This window comes from Neopelma chrysocephalum, unplaced genomic scaffold (assembly GCF_003984885.1).
Source record: "Neopelma chrysocephalum unplaced genomic scaffold, ASM398488v2 Primary Assembly neopelma1_200, whole genome shotgun sequence".
NCBI classification, from domain to species: domain Eukaryota; kingdom Metazoa; phylum Chordata; class Aves; order Passeriformes; family Pipridae; genus Neopelma; species Neopelma chrysocephalum.
The window spans coordinates 749,218-767,453 of NW_020897862.1; the positions used below are offsets into that span (position 1 = coordinate 749,218).

The 18,236-nt window shown below is 51.6% G+C and overlaps 2 protein-coding genes across 4 annotated transcripts; both read right to left on the reverse strand.

Annotated features, from left to right (window-relative positions):
* Positions 1-1,174: 1,174 nt before the first annotated feature.
* On the reverse strand, positions 1,175-10,618 carry PPIH (peptidylprolyl isomerase H). Its single transcript, XM_027702915.1, has 10 exons — positions 10,510-10,618; positions 10,352-10,416; positions 9,705-9,728; positions 9,183-9,227; positions 8,742-8,784; positions 6,744-6,836; positions 5,151-5,238; positions 4,149-4,189; positions 2,833-2,923; positions 1,175-1,362 (listed from the first exon to the last, which is right to left on the reverse strand). The coding sequence occupies exons 1-9, from the start codon at positions 10,573-10,575 to the stop codon at positions 2,855-2,857; spliced, it is 534 nt and encodes a 177-aa protein (XP_027558716.1). The 5' UTR covers positions 10,576-10,618; the 3' UTR covers positions 1,175-1,362; positions 2,833-2,854.
* HIPK4 (homeodomain interacting protein kinase 4) lies at positions 1,380-13,550 on the reverse strand. Of its 3 annotated transcripts, XM_027702884.1 has the most exons (3): positions 12,235-13,550; positions 3,002-3,008; positions 1,380-1,665 (listed from the first exon to the last, which is right to left on the reverse strand). In XM_027702884.1, exons 1-3 carry the CDS (start codon positions 13,423-13,425, stop codon positions 1,574-1,576), a joined length of 1,290 nt encoding a protein of 429 aa, XP_027558685.1. In that variant the 5' UTR covers positions 13,426-13,550; the 3' UTR covers positions 1,380-1,573. The 3 variants fall into 3 exon arrangements, with proteins under 3 accessions (XP_027558685.1, XP_027558683.1, XP_027558684.1); XM_027702882.1 differs by lacking the exons at positions 1,380-1,665; positions 3,002-3,008 and adding an exon at positions 11,484-11,800 and having other exon boundaries at positions 12,001-13,550; XM_027702883.1 differs by lacking the exons at positions 1,380-1,665; positions 3,002-3,008 and adding an exon at positions 11,668-11,800 and having other exon boundaries at positions 12,023-13,550.
* Between the last annotated feature and the right edge of the window lie 4,686 nt (positions 13,551-18,236).

Sequence of the window (18,236 nt, forward strand, 5' to 3'; positions counted from 1 at the left end):
AAGTGCTGCTGCTGAGCCTGGACCCAGAAATAAACTGGTTTCCCTGGTGAAAAAGTGGTGAATTTGGGCACCAGCAACCAGAAGTGCCAACTTCAGCACTGCACTGACAGGCAGAGTTCCCTGAGGCACCTGTGCCAGCCTGTTGGGAACCTCCAACCCTCCTCTCACAGGAGAGAGCCCTCTGCAAAGCATTTGTGGGGCTGGGGGGGAAAGGGCTGGTGTGTTTGTGCTTCTTTTATCGCTTGATGTTCTGCAGGTACAAGGTGAGGTGCCTCGGGCTGCAGAGAAGTGTGTCCTCAGCAGCTGTACAATCCCAGGAACGAGGACAGGGGAGTCCTGAGAGCCAGAGCCTGCTGCCAGGACTTCAAAGGGCCAGGAGAGAAAAGAGCACAGCCAAGCCTGCGGGACCTTCCTCTGGCACATCACCAGCTCAGGCACAGAGTGCACCCCACACCTGCTGCCCAGGGAGGGATGGGAGCTCTCAGAATGGGATGAAGCACCTGCCTGTGACAGAACAGACTCTCCCCAAACTCCTTTACCCTTAAACAGCTGGATGAGAAGCTCCTATTGGAGCCCAGTGCTGCAGGTGGGCAAGCTGCCAGCCCCATTCTGGGTGAAAAAAGGCAGTTTTTCCACCAACCCACAGCCTAAGGCTCTCTGCACCACACAGGACAAGCAGCCCCAATTTCACTCCCACAGCATCACCATCCTGTGTTTCCCAGCCTACAGCTCTGCTCTAACACCCTTGTAGCACCTGGGTGAACTCCTCCAACACTCTGTGGTGTGGAACAGCCCGATGGCCTAGTGCCACCACGTCCTGGGGATGGCTGACAAACACTTGTTTACATCAGAACTGACCTCAGAGCCCAGCACTCACTCACACTAATGGAATCTGTGCCACACCAATTCCATGTGCCTCAGTAAAGCTGCACACAAAAAGGTTCTGGAGATTCCCAAGATGCCATGAACCTCTCTGCAAGCCAGGCAGCCTTAGTTACCTGGTGCAGCACAGCTCTGTCAAGCTCCTTTCACCCCTTCTCTCCCTCAATAACGCAGTAAATGTTCCCAACTGAGCAAGCCAGGGATAATGCATGCTGCTGAAGAGGCTACAGCCCTTCTCACCTGGAGAAGAATTCATTCCCACACATGTTAACTGATGTGCACTGCATACATGTTTAAAAAAAAGAATTCTTTATTTACATTTCAAAATGTAAAAGAACAAAATAAAAATATACGATTCCCATTATCAAATCATTTCAGGAGAACATCAAGAGCGTGGGGCTGGCCTGTGGGCAGTGTGGGAGCCAGCTGGAGTTGGAATTGCACAGAGCCAGCACAGGTCTAACCACTGGTGAAGGAACACTGAAAGGAAGAAGAAAACAGGTCCAAAATGCTGGACAGCCATTCCCAGCCCATCCTAGGACAGCAAGCCTGTGCAGTGACACCAGGGGCCACACGGTGATTTTAAGTGAGAGCCAGTTGCTGCACACACCAGCTTTCATCAGCCAGAGAACTCAGGAGTCCTCCTGGTCTGCCTGCCGGGCAACTGCATCTACCTCTGAACTTAAAACCCTTAAAACCTGTTTCTCCCCCAGCTGATTTTCAGGGATCTTGACAAGTAGCTGATGTGGCAAAAGCCATTCCTGTCCCCAGGCAGCTCAGACATCAGGGTGCAGCAAGGCTGCTCCTAAGACCTGGCTGGGAAATGCACAAGGTGGCACCAGCCTTGTACCTAGGAATGAAAAGCTTCCAGGCTCAAGCTGGACCTTGGCCAGAGATCCTGTACTCCAAACTCAAATGATCAACAAGTCTGGGCCTGAGGACAATCCTAAAGGGGACCCAACCCATCAGCACAGCTCTGCCCATCTGCAAGAAAGCCCCTTAGCAAGGCTGTCCTTATCTTCAAAAGCCTGTAAATGCCACCAGAAGTACCAGGGGAATGGAAGAATGATGACATTCCCTGTTGTCACTTCATCAAATAGCAGGAGCTCCCAAGATTCTGAAGTGCTTCAGATCTCTAAGACTTTATTTATGCAAGCTGGGATGTGTCTTCGTGGGCAATTCCAGCTGTCTTTGGAAATCATTTAATGGAGGATCAAAAATTGTGGGGATTTGATTTTGTCAGAGCCTGCCTGCCTGCTGAAATTTGGAAAAAGTGAGCAACAATAAGGCTAATACAGATTTTTGACAAGCTGCAGCCTGGCACACTGAAATCTGGAGAGATTTGATTAAATACTTGTGGTTTTTACAGTAAAGTGAGCAGACAAATGGAAACAGAATTCTGTATGTTAGCCTGAGCCTATTGGTTTAACCAAAAAGAAGCCTGAATAATAGTAAATAGTGGAAATGTCTCCCTTCAGATGAGGACAGTGGTATTTTTGTCAAGTTAAGGTAAGACTGTGTAAGATGATAATTCCTTGGTCCTTCAGTGGCAGGGGTCCTACAGCTGCACTGAGCAATGGAGGCAAGTCCTCCCTTTCTCCTCTCCTTTTACTGATCCCTGCCTGCCCCACCCATGGATGCTCTGCTTCTTGCAGTAGTTGGAGAGTTCTCCAACCTGCAGGTCAAAGTGAGGCCTCCCCCCCTAGACTGCCTGGGTAATGCCAGCCCAGCTAATGCCAGCTGGATTCCTGCTGCAGTTGCCTTTCATTCACGTTCTAAAGCTGAGGTCTCCAGGCAGTCTAACTCCATCCAAGGAAGAGCTCCCACAGCCCCACCTTCCCCCCAACTGGAGCTGCAAAATCTTCTCTCTGCTGTGGTGCCCCTGGTGTTTGTAAAGGAGCAGAGCAGCCCAGGGTTCGTGGCACTGTCCCTGGGAAGACTGAGACTCACCACATTGCTCTTGCATTGCTCTTCACATCTCCCCGCACTGAGAGATCACAACCGGCAGCTTGGGTTTGTTATTGGGACCCGTGGGCACGTTCTGGGGACAAACAAATACAGAACATTAAACCTTTACAAAAGTACAGCAAACCCAGCCAGTGACATGTCCTGGAAGACTGGCTAAGAGATGTTTGTGTAACACGGGAAACAGGGAATTCTGAGGAACAAAGAAGCACCGTTATGTATTTTGGCAACAGGCCCAGCCATAAGCTGGTGAATTCTCTCTGTGTGCAGAGGTTTGGGACACAGACCAGAGGCTGGTCCTCTGAATGGGAGGGAAGGAACAGAGCAAAAACTGGAGAGCCCCCCATGAAATGCAGCAGGCATCATGTCACTTGAGGCTGCTCTGGCTTAAATCTTTCACAGTTACTAAAAACAGCTGCCACAAGCAAAACAAACTTGTATTCATACAGAAAGGGAAGGGACAGTGACATAGCCACCCTCATTCTGAACCCCTCAATATGCTGGACTCAGCTGCTCTTCCTTGAGTCTCAAATTTCCTTTATTTTGCTCTCACTACAATGATGCCCAAAGCAGGCTCACCACAACCCTCCAGCAGTGCTTCTGGCCAAAAGGGCCAGCAGCACACAGGCTATTCCAAACTGTACAGCTCCTTCCAATACCCAACAGCTCTGTGCTTGCCCCACTTTTTGGATTAGAGGCTCTCACGCACATTATCCCACGTGTGTGCCATGGAGTCAGTGTCTCAAAGAACTCACTGCTGTTGGTTAAATCCACTCATTATCCTGCCGTGACACCACACACGACATTGGCAGCAATCACCACCCCGACCCAGTTTATCTTCAGCTCCTGGAAGCCCATCAGGAGATTAGTTTAATTTTTCTTATTAAACATGCTGATCACGGATCAGCAGAACTGATGATTTTGCACCCACTGAATAATCCCAGGCAATGGCACAGAAGTGAGATGTTTCACACTCTTGTCTGAGCTGCTGATGGAACAACTTTTTAATTCAGCTTCCTGAGCAAATGCAAAGCAAATAAAGCCCCAAGAACGCAATTTCCGCTCAAAGGCCATCGGAGCCACGAGACACCAGCATTCCCAAAGCCAGCCCATGCAGCCTGTGCTCCACCAGATTTCCTGCTACGTTACAATGATGACAACTCATAATACCAGTTATCAACACTGGTATTCCCTGGTATCCTGTAAACAGACAGCGGGAGAGAACAGGACAACTCTTGTTAATCCTGTACATCACTTTCCAATGTGGACATTCACGGGGAAACAGGCAAGTTCAAACTTACTTCAATTTTTCTCATGACCAACAGCCCATCGACAATTTTACCTAGAATGAGAAAATTTATCCACTTCAGCATGGACATTTTTTACCTTGGCTCTCACCCCCCCCATCACAGGTACGTGCATTTTTGTCCTTCCTGAAAAGCCTTGTGCAGTGTGTAGCTATTGGGCACTTCAGAGTCTGTTGCTGATCTCTAAACTGATAAAGGAAACAACCCCTGTTCAAACATTTTCCACATTCAGCACAGATTAGGTGCCTTTTCCCATGGCAGGGGTGGTCTGTGTAGAAATCTGGGGTTTGAGACCTACTGCCACCAGCTGTGCTGCCATCCAGCACAAACTGCCTCTCTAGCAACACAACCCTTGTAATGATGCAAACCTGGCAATGACCAATACCAGTGGTACTTAAGAATTAGGGGGAGCAGTAAGTAGGACATCAGCTTAAGGCTGGCCTGGAATTCCTACACCTCAAGCAGCAGTAAATGCAAGTTAGCAGATGTGGTTTCACAGAATTACTGCCCAAAAACTCTGCTGAAAGCTCAGTCCTCTCTGACAGTGGAAAAGAAAGGGATCCCTTGACTGATCTGTGCTGCCTGCACTGGCACAAGGATTTGTGTAGCAACACAGTCACGGAACTGATCTGGATTAAAGCTAATTTGGGAAAAAAATGATTCATTTCAACAATGATCCATCACAGTATCAGGCTGCACAAGCAAGCACTAGCACAAGCAAGAAGGGAAGAACGAGCAGTCCATACTCAGAGGGTGGTTGGGTACTGAACAGGCTCCCCAGGGCTGCCAGAGCTCAAGGAGTGTTTGGACAACGCTCTCAGGCACAGAGTGAAATGGTTGAGGTGTTCTGTGCAGGCCCACAAGTGGGACACAATGATCTTTGTGGGTCCCTCCCAGCTGAGGAGATTCCATGATTCTCTGTATAGTTTATTTTAACAGCTGCCCCACGGGGATGCCCGTGAGCTGGAACTCCAGGACTCCACTGCAGGTACTCACCAAACACAACATGCTTCCCATCCAGCCAGTCACACTTGGAACACGTGATGAAGAACTGGCAGCCGTTGGTACTTGGGCCACTGTTTGCCTGGGGTTGAGAATGGCAAAACACGACAAACCTACAATTTCAGGTTGGTCAAAACTGAAGGCAGACACATCTCACATAAGGAAGAGCTGTTGCTCTAGACCAGCTTATTTTTAGCTTTCTGCTACACAAACCAAAGGAAGCAAGACACACATCTGGTCACGCCAGTGCGTGCAAGAGCCACGTCAGCAACTTTTTATTATATTTCTACAACAGTATATTCAGGACAAGACTGTGCTGAAGTCCAGGCTCTAGAGCACACTCCTGAAAAAAGGCTGGACTTTTTGATGACAAGTGCTTATTGGCTGCAGTATTGTCCTGAGGAAAACTGAAAGCCAGGAACCAGGGGGGAAAAAAAAAAAGCAGCTGATTTCTGCTATTTGGGAGGTTTCCTCAGAATAAAAATAAAAATAAAAGGTGTCTGTTCCAATGATCAGGATGAGAAAGGTAAGTATCATGTTGGCACAGGGCTCCCAGGAAAAGTGGAATGCAGATGTGAAATTTAGTTTACACCTGAGTGCAACACCCAGAGCACTTGCACTCTGTTAAAGAAACATCTCTGCAACACTGAAGTCCATTTGCAATACTGACAATCAGGAGCTACTAAAGCATATTTCTGTGCTGACAAGTGAACTGGGCAAGTTTTGCAGCTGCAGGACTGCAGAGGACAGGCTCGCTTCGGCTTTTTAATTATTGCTAGCCAGCTTCAGAAGAATCCAGCTGGGATCCATGGCTCCTGGCATCCATGGTTTGACCCAGCAAAACGATTTCAGAGCCAGGCCACTTTAACACAAAGCTGACAATACTGGAGTGGATTCCTTCTCCCACACCACAGCACACTGGCTGCTTAGCTGTGCCATGACACCACTTTTTGGGCCATGTTTTGAACTGGGTGAATAACTAACCCAAGTGATGAATGCCCAAAGCGTTTTTAAGGTCACAGCAGCTGAAAGAGCTGGAGAAGAAGCAGTTGTGGATAGAACACTGAGGGACTGGCTCCATTTGCTTCCTCTTCCAAAAGTCAGGGTATTGTTCCTACCAGAAAACATGCAATGGCTGCAGTTTCTTTACCCTGTTGAACAGGAAGGTCTGTTATGAAAGATACCATAGTAACACTGTTGTGGCTTTGGAACTCCCAGATATCTCTGGTTCATCCTTGCCGAGGTCAGTGTTTGGTAACAGTGTTAGGGAAGAAGAAAACACCACCACTCACCACTGTAAGAAAACTGTAAGAATCAAGCTCTTCTGAAAGCTGATCAAGCCAAGCCTGTCCCAGAGCTCCAACAGGCAACAAAGAAAGGATGATGCAGGATCAGGATTACCGAGTTACTCAAGATATTAACCCATGAGTAGCCTTCTGACTAGTAGTTACAAAGCAGGTCTTCCAGACCTTGCACCCAATGGTGGAGATTTCTGCTGTTCAGCAAATAACATATACACTTAAGGAAAAAGGCACAGAGAAAGTACCAAAAGCTTTTTAGTCTGTAATGTCATTATTTCACACTCACCATAGAGAGCAGGCCAGGAGCAGAGTGCTTCAGCTTGAAGTTTTCATCTGCAAAAGGACCCCTGTATATACTGGCTACTCCAGTGCCATCTCCCTGCACGAGAGAAGTGCCCAGTCAGCCACAGTGTTTGTTCTGTAGCAACTGCTGCAGAACAATTCAATTTAAAAATTAAATTTAAAAACCCCAAGCAAGAGGAAGGGGTCAAACTCAGCCCAAGGTGGATGCTGTACTGCCATTTATATACACCAGCAGTGAACACAGTCAGTGTCTCATTTCTGAACAGGAACAGCAACTGGTTTCTAACTACACAGTTCATTGTTCACCATCCATATGTTGGCAAAAACCCATGGGGGTGGTAAGTGTTAAATGCAAGCCTCCCAGAGTGAGGTGGAGGCTACAGATTGCTTGGTACAGACCCACTTGGACTTGACAGGGAAAAGGGAGGGGACACAGAAGTATAGGCTGGTATGTCAAGGAAAGCAGAAGTGGTTGCATGGAAAATGTCAGCTCAAGGTGGGTTTACGTATTTCACCTTATTTTCTGTGACTTTACTGGAAAAAGGGAAGCAATCTCCCTGTTCTGCAGTTTCTAAAACATAGATTTTCTAGTTTTTGCTGTACTTTCCACCAAGTCCAAACATCTTGTACTTAACTGTAGGCCCAAGCACTCAGATCTCAAGACACTTATAGATGAAAGCAGCGTGGGCTGTGACTGCTGCAGGTTGTAAGTTCTGACAGACCACAAGTTCAGAACACTCCTGTATGATGCCAAAAGGACTGAGCAGGGACCCTTCCATAGAATGGCCTTAAAAATGCTGCAGTGAGGAGTGCTCCAGGGAAAGCTGTAGAAGCAGTGCAATCAGGTATCTCTGGCATGAGCACTTAAATTTACTATTCTGACAGTTAATTCCATTTCTCTGTTGATTTTCTCTTTCTGTGTCGCTTTGGCCCCATTTCTTCTGCCTTGCTGCAACCCCTCTCCCTTCCTTGCCTTTTTGCTTAACACACCTGATCTTTATTAGGCCAAACTTAATAGTTAACAAAAAATGCCAGTAATACACCACATGCAGCACCACATCTTTTGCTCTGCCTGCCCAGCTCTTGCTTCTTTTCCTCCCGTTCTTTGTGGCTTACTTAAACTGTTGGCTCTGACATAGGAGCTTACACCATGACTCAGGGGTCAGTGTGACTGTGCTCGCTCCCCAAATGGCTTTGTAATAAATATACTGTATAAATACCAAATATTGGACCAGTCTGTAAAGCTTGTTGAGCTGCAGGGGAAGTAATAAAGCCCACTGGGACATCTGAGCAGTGTCACAATTAGCAACTACCTCAGAGTCTGGTGTGGCTGAGCCACCCACTGTGTGGTCAGTTCTCTCAGTGACTTTCATACAACCAAGTTTTATATTAAAAAAGTCTTTATCAGTCCCCTCATATTTTGAAACACTTCCAGAAATGAAGTAATTTTACTGGGTCCCAGGACAGCGAAGAGATCCTGTGGCCCTTTAGCCTTCCCCATGTACTCTGCTTATACCCAAGCCAGACACAACCACCACTGCGGGCACAGACCCTTTTCTATTTCGAGACAATTCAGCAACAAAAAGTTAGTTTTGATTTAAAAGACCTCTTGTACTAGGCACTTGGTTCTGTACTTAGGGTCTTTCTACAAAGCTAATAAAAATCCAAGGCTTTGTTGTTTGGGAGAGGACAACAGAAGAGGGAAGGAAAACTGTTTAAAAGCCTCCAGCACTATTGCCAGGCTATTGCAGAGAGGAAATATTTTGGGGAAAAGAAAGTATGTTCACCCAAAGTTTCAGATTTCTTTTCAAGTACATTATTGTCTGCTGCAGTAAGATGGCAGCAATGCTGTGAGGACACCTCCAGTTACTGCTGCACACCTCAAAAAAGGAAGAGATCCCATAAATCAGCATGGACCCTCGGAAACAGCTGCATGTTATACAATGTAGGAAAAGGACAAAAGGGATGCAGGAGTACATACATTTACGAAGTCACCTCCTTGGATCATGAAATCCTTTATTACCCTAAAGAAGTAAAACAGCACTTAGTTCTTGGCAGACAAAGGCCTCAGAAAGCTCAGTGTAAGGAAAAAAGGAGTTCTGCCTCGCTGTGCAACAGAAGTTAACAGCCTGTGAGTGCTGCAGCCTGAAATCTGCAACAAATCAGTGGTCATTTGGGACCCACTGCTGTTAGACCAGGGACAGTGATTAGGTGACAGATGCCAGACAATGATCTCTGGCATAGCACACCAGGAACAGGGGACTCCTCCCAGTGACCCCAGCATACACACCTGACACACCCCCAGATCCCCCAAAGCCACAGGAGGAGGACACTAGCCATGACCCACTAATGCCTCGAGGCAGGTCCCAAAACCCCATCTGGCTCAGAATGCTATTCAGTGCCTAAAAAGTAGATGAATTACCTGTGGAAAGTGCTTCCTTTATAACCTATAGGGACACCATCTTTCCTGTAAGGAAGTAAAAAGGAAAATCCTTTCAACTTACTGGATATCCCAACACAAAACCCCCACAAGAATTCGGAGTCCCAAAGGTTGCCCTATACATTGGCAGCTGCCTTGAAATACAATCAAGAGCTGCAGCCTCTCAGCTGCTGCTGTTGGAGGCAAAAGGAAGCCTCAAATGGGCTCTGCACAAGAAATGACTTGGTACCCTGCAACACCCACACCATCATCTTCACAGGATCCCACTGCAATGTGCAGTGGGTTTTGCAGATAGGGCTTTTTAGAGCCACCTGGGCACGAAAAGGGAAAACCTGCCACCTCCGTGACTCACAGAGCCCCTCACAATTTCCTCGGAGCAGATTTCTGTAACTCTTTCGTTTTGTACTGGTACAACATGCAAAACTTCCAGGAGAGCCCCTCTTCTACCTCACCCAGCCCTGTTTCTCCAGTGGGCCACTTAAAAGGACACCAGAACCCACTCACCTGAATTCACCTGTACAAAACTGCCTGGAAAACAAAAAAGAGAGCAGAGTGTGAGGCACGTGTGAACTCCGAGGGCACTGAGGGCTGCACCGACTGGCAGATAGGACTTTCCTCACTGCATCAGGGATGTCCCCAGTAAAACAGGAACTGGCTGCTCCTCTCCACTGCCTTTTCAAAACATATTCTGTGCCCTCTCTGGTGAGGAGGTCAGAGGTTTAACACCAAGGTTGTAAGAAATGGTGAACGTGGGGTAGGCACCGTGCTTGACAGAGAACAGGGTACGTCCATCTCTCTGATGGAAATGGGATTCCAAACGGTGCATCCCTTAGTTGACTGCAGGAGAACTGGGTGGCCAGGAGACCTCCATGGCACAAGGCACTGCCTGTTCTACGTGCACCTGGCACATCAGAGGCTCCACAGAGGAAGGGGGGACTGGAGTCCTTCCCCTTGCAGCCAGATGGGCTCCCCTGGGGGACCAAGACACCGCACAGCATCTCTGATAAAGAGAGAGACGCAAAGCAGGTGCACCAGGTCGGGGAGGGAGGGCAGGTAAATCACTCTGCCACCAAAAAAAAACATTCCTGCACCGAAAAGCCTTCGCAGCCCCGGCCCGGGCCGCGCCGCAGGAACGGGCAGCTGCTCCTCACCTGAAGTTCTCCGCCGTTTTGGGCACAACGTCGGCGAACAGCTCGATCTTCATGCGGCCGACCTCCTGGGGGAACACAGGGGCCGGGTGAGCCCTCGGGGCCCCCTCGCACACACCCGCCCCCCGACACCCCCGTCTGCCCCCGCGGTCCCCCCCGACCTGCCCGCCGATGGTGACATCGAAGAAAACCACCGGGTTGTTGGGGTTCGCCGCCAGCGCCGACATCGCGGCCGCCTCCGCAGGAAGGGGAAGAAGCGGGGGAAGCGGAATCGACAGGCGGGGGGCGGGACGGGCCCTGGCCGTATCCGGGGTGTCCGGGATGTCCAGGGTGTCCGGGATGCCCGGACAGTGTCTGGGGTGTCCAGGGCTGTCCAGGGTGTCTGGACGGTGTCTGGGCCGTGTCCAGGGTGTCCGGGGTGTCCGGAATGTCCGGGATGTCCAGGATGTCCGGGATCTCCGGGCAGTGTCCGGGGTGTCCAGGGCTGTCCGGGGTGTCTGGACGGTGTCCGGGCGGTGTCCAGGGTGTCCCGGGATGTCCGAGCAGTGTCCAGGGCTGTCCGGGATGTCTAGACGGTGTCCGGCCCGTTTCCAGGGTGTCCCGGGATGTCCGGGGTGTCCAGGATGTTCGGGATGTCCAGAGTGTCCAGGGTGTCCGGGATGTTCAGGATGTCTGGGGTATCGGGAATGTCCGGGGTGTCCCGGAATGTTCGGGGTGTCCGGGCGGTGTCCGGGTGGTGTCCAGGGTGTCTGGAGTGTCCGGGGGTGTCCGGTCCCCATCCCATAGGGGCGGTTTGGGGTCTCCAGAGCAGAGCACTGACCCCCAGGACCGTGCTCTGTCCCCAGCCCCTGGTGCTGGTCCAGCTGGGGAGCCCTGCCCGCTCCTCTGCCTGCCCACTTGTTGGGCACACGCCGGCTGAACATGAGCTCAGGTGTGCCCAGATGGGTAAGGAGGCCAATGGCACCTGGCTTCTACCAGCCACAGAGTGGCCAGTGGGACGAGGACAGTGACCATCCCCCCTGTGCTGGGCACTGTTGAGGTGCCTGGAATCCTGGGGTCACTTCTGGGCCCTGCCAAACCTCCCCTGCAAAGAATCAGCTGAAATGCTCGGGTTTTGGCAAAACCATTTAACCATTTATTGGGGGATCAACGGGAGAAACAGAGCCGGGAGCATCTGGCACAGGGTGTCCTGGTGCAGCCCTGGCCGTGGTCTCCACCAGCAAGGCGCTGGGTTTTGGTGGCCGGGGTGCATGGGGATGAGGACGAGGAAGATCTTCTGCAAGCTCTGGGCTGCTGGGGTGTGTGCCAGGGTTGCCTTGGGGGCTCAGTGGTGCTGGGGATGTCCCCAGCTCTGTGGCAGGAGAAGCGTGCCGGACACTCTGTCGTCATCCCGGAGCCTGTTCTCCACATCCCTGAAGGCTTCCAGGGGTCACGCTGCATCACCAGAGCTCTCTGCAGGGGGGGCAAAGCATGGGGAGGGGGTGAGCGTTACCTTCTCCTCTGTGGGGACCTTGGGCACCGGGGACCCCGAACACCCGTGAGGTGCGGCACCAGGGGACGTGGGGCACCAGGCACCCCAAGCACCCAAGGGATCCCAAGCACCCATTGTCCCAGAGTGCCTGTGCCCAGGAGCCCCCTCCCTGTGCCTGTACCTTGGCACGGGATGAGCTGTACCGTCTTTCACGCAGGTTCCGCTCCGCGATGCCACCGACGGCTGGGCCGTTGCAGTGGCCGTGCCACCCCATGCTGCTGGGACACCCCAGCACAGTCAAGTGACCGCTGGTGGGCTCCGTCTTGGGATACCAGTGATGCTGGTGGCACTGGCTGCTGCAGTGCGTGGGGATGGGGGCTTGGCAGATGTCGTGCTGGTTCTTGCTGCTGGTGTCCCCAGCCGTCTGGGCAATGGCCTTCTGGAAGCCACCCTGGCCAGTGGGGATGAAGGCACCTTTCTCCGTGCCAGGGAAGATCTCGACTCTGCTAGAATCCTTACGGGATGCCCTCAGGTCCTCCTGGCTGAGCTGGTAGTAGTGGGTGGCCTCAAAGCGGGACTTCACCTCCTGCATGGAGATGAAGGGATGGTGGAGGGCAGCGCTGGGTGAGATCCGCTCGCGCGAGTCCCAGGTGAGCATCCTCTTGACCAGCTCCACCATCGCATACAGGTCACAGCGCTTGGCCAGCTCCTCCTGGTCGGGATCAGACACCAGGCAGAGGTTCACTGCCGCTAACTGATCCAGCGAGGAAAAGACATGCACCCTCCTCTCCATTGGCTTTGCCATCACCTTCCCCGGTGGTTTGAGCTGCCAGGTACCGATGGAACATGGGACCTGTCGGAAGAAGGACTGTGTCTTCTGGGCAGCGCAGAGCAGCTCGGCCCGGGGCAGTCCCAAGGTGGAGCAGATGTAGCGCACTTGGTCGTACTCGTTGTTGCCGGGGTAGAGCGGCCAACCCAAGTGAAGCTCGGCCATCACGCAGCCCAAAGACCAGACATCCACCTTCTCGCAGAAGGGCAACCCCAGCAAGATCTCCGGTGCCCGGTAGAAGCGGGTTTGGATGTAGGGCTTCTGGACACGGTAGACCTCGGGGAGGAGGATGGCCGAGCCGAAGTCAATGAGCTTGATGCGGAACGGGTAGCGCGAGTGGTCCACCAGCATGATGTTCTCCGGCTTGAGGTCAGCGTGGATGATGGAGAGCTCCTTCAGCTTGACCAGCGCCGCCAGCACCTGTGCCGTGATGGTACGGATGTGCCGGACGGGCAGCGGCGAGAAGTTGTTCTGCTTTTGGAAATCAAAGAGGTTCTGCTGCAGCAGCTCGAAGACCAGGTAGGTCCAGACCGTGTCGCTGAAGGACTCGAGGAAACGGACGACGTGCGACTCTTCCGCGTCCCCCTCCCGCAAGGCCTGGAGCAGCCTCAGCTCGTTCCTCACCGTTTGGCCATTGTAATCGTGGTTCCTCAGGATCTTGATGGCCACCATCTCCCCGGTGCTCCTGCGCTGGCCCTGGGTCACCTGCCCAAAGGTCCCCTTCCCGACCGTGGCCACCAGGTCGTAGCACTCGGCACCTACCACCAGTGTCACCATGGTGGGTCAGCTCCTCGCCAGGGGCTCAGGATCCTACCGTTCAGTGCCCAGCAGGGACTGGGGACACCCAACTGTCCCAACTGTCCCAACCCGGTCCCAGAACACTGTGGGTTCCACCTCCATGGCTGCACCTTCTGTCGATGATGTCACAGCAGAACCAGCCTGCGCGGAGGAGCCCCCTGAAACCCAGCGCTGGACACCCCGAATCCAGCCCTGCCTTCCCAAAATCCATCCACAAACCCAAAACCAAACCCTGGTCCCCCCAAAATGGATCCAAACCCCCCCCAACCCATCCCAGCCCCCTGAAAACCCATTTCCAGCCTCCTAAACCCTTTCCCTGGTCCTCTGAAACCCATCCAAGTCCCCCATGACCCATATGCAGCCCCCCAAAACCCATTTTCCAGTCCTCCAAACCCAATCCCTTGTCCCCCAAGCCCATCCAAGCCCCCCAAAACCTCTCCCTAGTCTCCCAAAACCCATCCGAACCCCACAATATCCATCCCCCCCTCCCAAGTTCTGTCTCCAGCCCAACATAAACCATCCCCAGCCCTCCTGAAATCCATCTCTGTTCCCTTAAAACACAGCCTAGCTCCCCCCCCCGCCATTTCCAGCCCCAGAAAACCCCTCCCTGTTCCCCTGAACCCTATGTCCAAACCCCATAGCCATTCTCATGACTTTTTTGGACATTAATATTTATTCTGGCCAAGCCAAGAGCGCACCCCCCACACTTTCCCTGCTTAACAGTAACACCTGGAAAATAGGCCAGGCAAGAATAGGGAGGGGTAGGCAAGTCAAGGCAGAGGATGGGTATGGAAGGCAATGCAAGGAAGGGAGAGGTGGGCAGAGAGAGGCAAGGCAAGGCAAAGGACGGCCAGGAAGAGTTAGGCAAGGCAAGGCAAGGCAGGGGAGGGGTAGGCAAGGCAATGGAAGTCAAACAAGGGCAGGTAAAGCAAGGAAAGGCCAGGCAAGAAAGGGGCAGTTAAGTAAAGGTGATATGAAAGGTAATGCAAGGGAGGTGTAGGAAGGAAGGAAAACAGCTAGGCCCAGTGTTTCAGGTGCAGAGGACAGGCTACCCAGGGGACATAAAGACCAGCCCCAGCTTTCTGTTCTGGTCCCTCTGGTGTAGAAAATCCAAAGTGTATACAGTTTTTGAGGATTGGCTCCAAATTTCTCGGGTGGGGTTCAGGAAGTGAATCAGAGTGTCTTTCCTTGGGAAGTAAAGGATGTAGTCCCACTGTTTGTGGTACCATGGGGAGCTAAACAGCAGCAAGACAGTTCTGGCCAGCCCCCTTTGTGTAGGATCAATTCTTGGATGTTGGCAATACTGGAGATGGTATCCGACTTTTGGGTCTGGACTCCTGAAAGTGTGTCCCAGTGCTTTTACATGGGGATGAAGGCAGGTAATCCCAGTGCTTCAGGTGCAGATCAGAGGCTGCAGCAGCCAGGAGCAGCTTTCTGTCCTGGGACATTTTGTGGAGGAGCAATCGAGTGGGCATCTGAATTTTGGAGTTAACCCTCTGCAAAGGGATCACAGAGCTCTTCATAAAAACACGTAGTCCTGGGGCTTGTGCTGCAAAGAATTGGGTGCCCAGGGAATGAAAGGGACAGCAACAGTTTTTCTGTCTGGCACCTTTGGTGTGGGAGCAACCTCCCAACGCCCTCAGTTTGTCAGGTGGTCTTCTGCAATGTTTGGCAGTCTGTTTGCTATGGGCAAGGTAAGCAGCTCTCCCCAGTGTGGGTGTGCAGATGCCTTGGGGAGTTAATGCCCAGTTACAGTGTCCTGGCACTTCTGTATAGGAACAATCCCTGGATATTTTCTGTTTTGGAGAGGGGGGTCACATTTCTGCTGAGATGGGGTCTTCATTCCTCTCTTTGGCAAGGAAATCACTTTTGGATTCCCACGTTGGGCACTTTAGAGAGTGCCCTGGTGAGTTGAAGTGCTTTCCCTAGTATACAGTGCTATCAGTGCTATAGAGTGGGAATGTAAAAGCCAGGCTGTTGAGCTTTTTGTCCTGGTCCATTTAGTGTCTGAGCAGTTATTGGTGGGGTTCAGTTTTGGATCCCGACTCTGTGAGACTGAAGGATTACGATGGCACAGAGAGCCGAAGAAGCAGATACCGGGGTGTGTGCTGCAGTTCAGCGGGTGCAGCTGAAGGTGGAGCCAGCAACAGCTTTCTCGCCTGGCACTTTTGCGAGCTCTGTTTTTACCGGATGTTTTCAGTTCCGTAGCTGGATTCTGCGAGAGGGGAAAAAAAATTATGAGTACATATACTTGGGAAGGAGCTTGTGTTGCCCCTCGAGCGCGGCGCAAATAAGAGTTTGCACGTGGAAGGTCAGCCAAACCTTTCGGTCCCGACACGGTTTATTTGAGGGCAGTGAGGTTTTGAACTTGGCCGGTTTAGCCCTGGGACATTGACTTTTGCAAGTCCACACCGCCATCGTGCGGTGGTTTGATGAGCGGTGAAAGCCGAGCGCTTTTTTTGTGCTGGGACCATTAGTTAGTGTGTAGGGGTTGAGTTTTGGATGCTGGCTCCTCGAGACTGAAAGAACGTGATCCTGCACACACGCGGGAAGGAAGGAGAATCGCCTCCTTGTTGGCTCTGCAGTTTCTGGGCTTCAAAAGAGGAGTGAATCCCAGCACTGGCTTTTTCTTCTAGAACCTTTTCTAGGGGACCAGCTGCTGAACGGTGTTAGTTTTGTAACTGTGAGGCAGAAGGTGTGTGAGGGGACACAGAGCTGAGCACACAGACCCGTGCCTGTCGTGCAGTTTATAAGCTGCAAAAGCAAAGTGAAGGCCAGAGCTGACTTTCTGTTCCTTTTTGTCAAAGGAGGCAAGTCAAATGTGGAGACAGTAACAGCTTGCTGAGCAGGCACCTTTTGTGACCAATATCTACACTTGACACAGTTTAGGTACAGGATCTCTGCAAGAGTGAAAGAATGTGAGAGTACCTACAGTTTGAAAGGAAAGTTCATAGCCCCAGGGCACATGGTGTTGATACCCTTCGAAGTGACTGTGAAGCCAATTAACTGTTTTCTCCCGGTTTTTTTCTGATTAAGGTTATGGAGGAAAAATGTAAAGGGTGCATGCAGCTGAAAAAACAAAGCATAATATCAATGTGTGTTGTGCAGTTTAAGGCTGTATGGGAAATGTGATGCCCAGAACTGTCATTTTTTTTTCTAGGACTGTTTTCTAGAGGCAGCAGATTCTGAAAGGCTGTCTGTGAGAGTAGAGAATGCAACATCCACCTGAGAAGAAACTTCCATAGGCCATTTCCATTTGAAACCCTTAACTGGCACCAGAATCAAGGGGCAATCCTCATCCTCACTGGCCACACCTGGGGCTGCCCCACCCCCTTATCACCCTCATTGTTCACACCTGGGGCTGCCCCAGGGGAGAGGTGACTCCGCCCAGTGCTCCCAGTTCCCTCCCAGTATCACTCCTTGACTCCCCCCCATTGCTCACAGTTTCCTCCTGCTCCTCCCAGTATCATTCCTTGACTCCTCTCAGTATTCCCAGTTCCCTCCCACTGCTTCCAGTATCACTCCTTGACTCTCCCCTGTATTCCCAGTTCTCTCCTAGAGCTCACAATTCCCTCCCTCTGCTCCCAGCATCACTCCTTGACTCCCCCCAGTGCTCCCAGTTCCCTCCTGCTGCTCCCAGCATCACTCCTTGACTCCAAAATTGAATATGGATGAAGATTCCTCCCAGACAAAAGGGGCCATGACAGAAAGGGTCTGAGGGAAAGGGGGAAGCCCCAAGCTTAGAGATGGCACTTCTGGTCAGCTCAAATTCTATTTTTAGCTTGCCTCCTCCCCAGTTTTGTCTCAATTGTGCCCACCTAATTCTTCAGCCGCTGCTCCCTGGGAGGGGGTGGCCCTCATCCATGGTGGCACAGCTGACCTGGAGAAGATGAGGGGGAATAAACACCAGCTGAAGGCCTCTGTGAGCTGTTTTGGGACGTGGCAGCACTTTTGAACATCACATTGATGCCTTTGGTGATGCAGCACTAAATATCAGTTACCCCTAAACCAACTCTGTGTCTGTTCTCCCAAGGTCTCACACCTGCCTCATCCTCCATGTCAGATCCTACTTTATTTTCTAAATAAATACCCTGCAGCCACCAGATTTCTTGGTTTGAATCCCAGGCTTTCTCCTGGCATGTGTTATTTTCTTCCTAGAAGCCACAAGCCATGGTAAACAAACATTTACAGGTGCTGGGAACACAGGCTTCTCCTTGGCTGACTTATCTGTCTGGGAAGAGCCATAAATTCTGGAGCTTCAGGGCTGAAGTCAGATAGGGAAAAAGCTCTTGGGTAGGCGTTTGCTTGTAGAGTTCCTTGTATTCCCCCTAAAGCACATCCTTCTTGGGATTCGTTATGGATGCCTGGTGATCCTGGTCCTATGACATGGATGGTCCCCCTTGGAGACCAGGGGGAGAAGGAGGAGCTTTACCCCTCTGTGTGCTCTGACCCAGGCTGGGTGTCCAGCTCTGCTTCGGGACAGTGCCCAAATCTTGCCCCTCCTGCTGCCTCAGTTTCCCCCTTTCACCTACAAGTTGTTTTTCCTGCATTTCAGTGTAAGTTGCTCAGGACAGGGACTGTACCCCACCAAGGACATCCCTCTGTTACAGCATCACTCCCCTCTGCCTTTAGGGAGGGTCCCCTTCAGACCCCCAGGGGTGGGGGGCTGCAGTGAGGGGCTTTGGGGTGTTCCCAGGGATGAGCTGAGATGGGAATGGGGTCAACAGCAAGGGGGGCAGAGAGATCTGGCCTAGGGCTGCAGACAAGGCTGGTCAGGGATGATACACCCT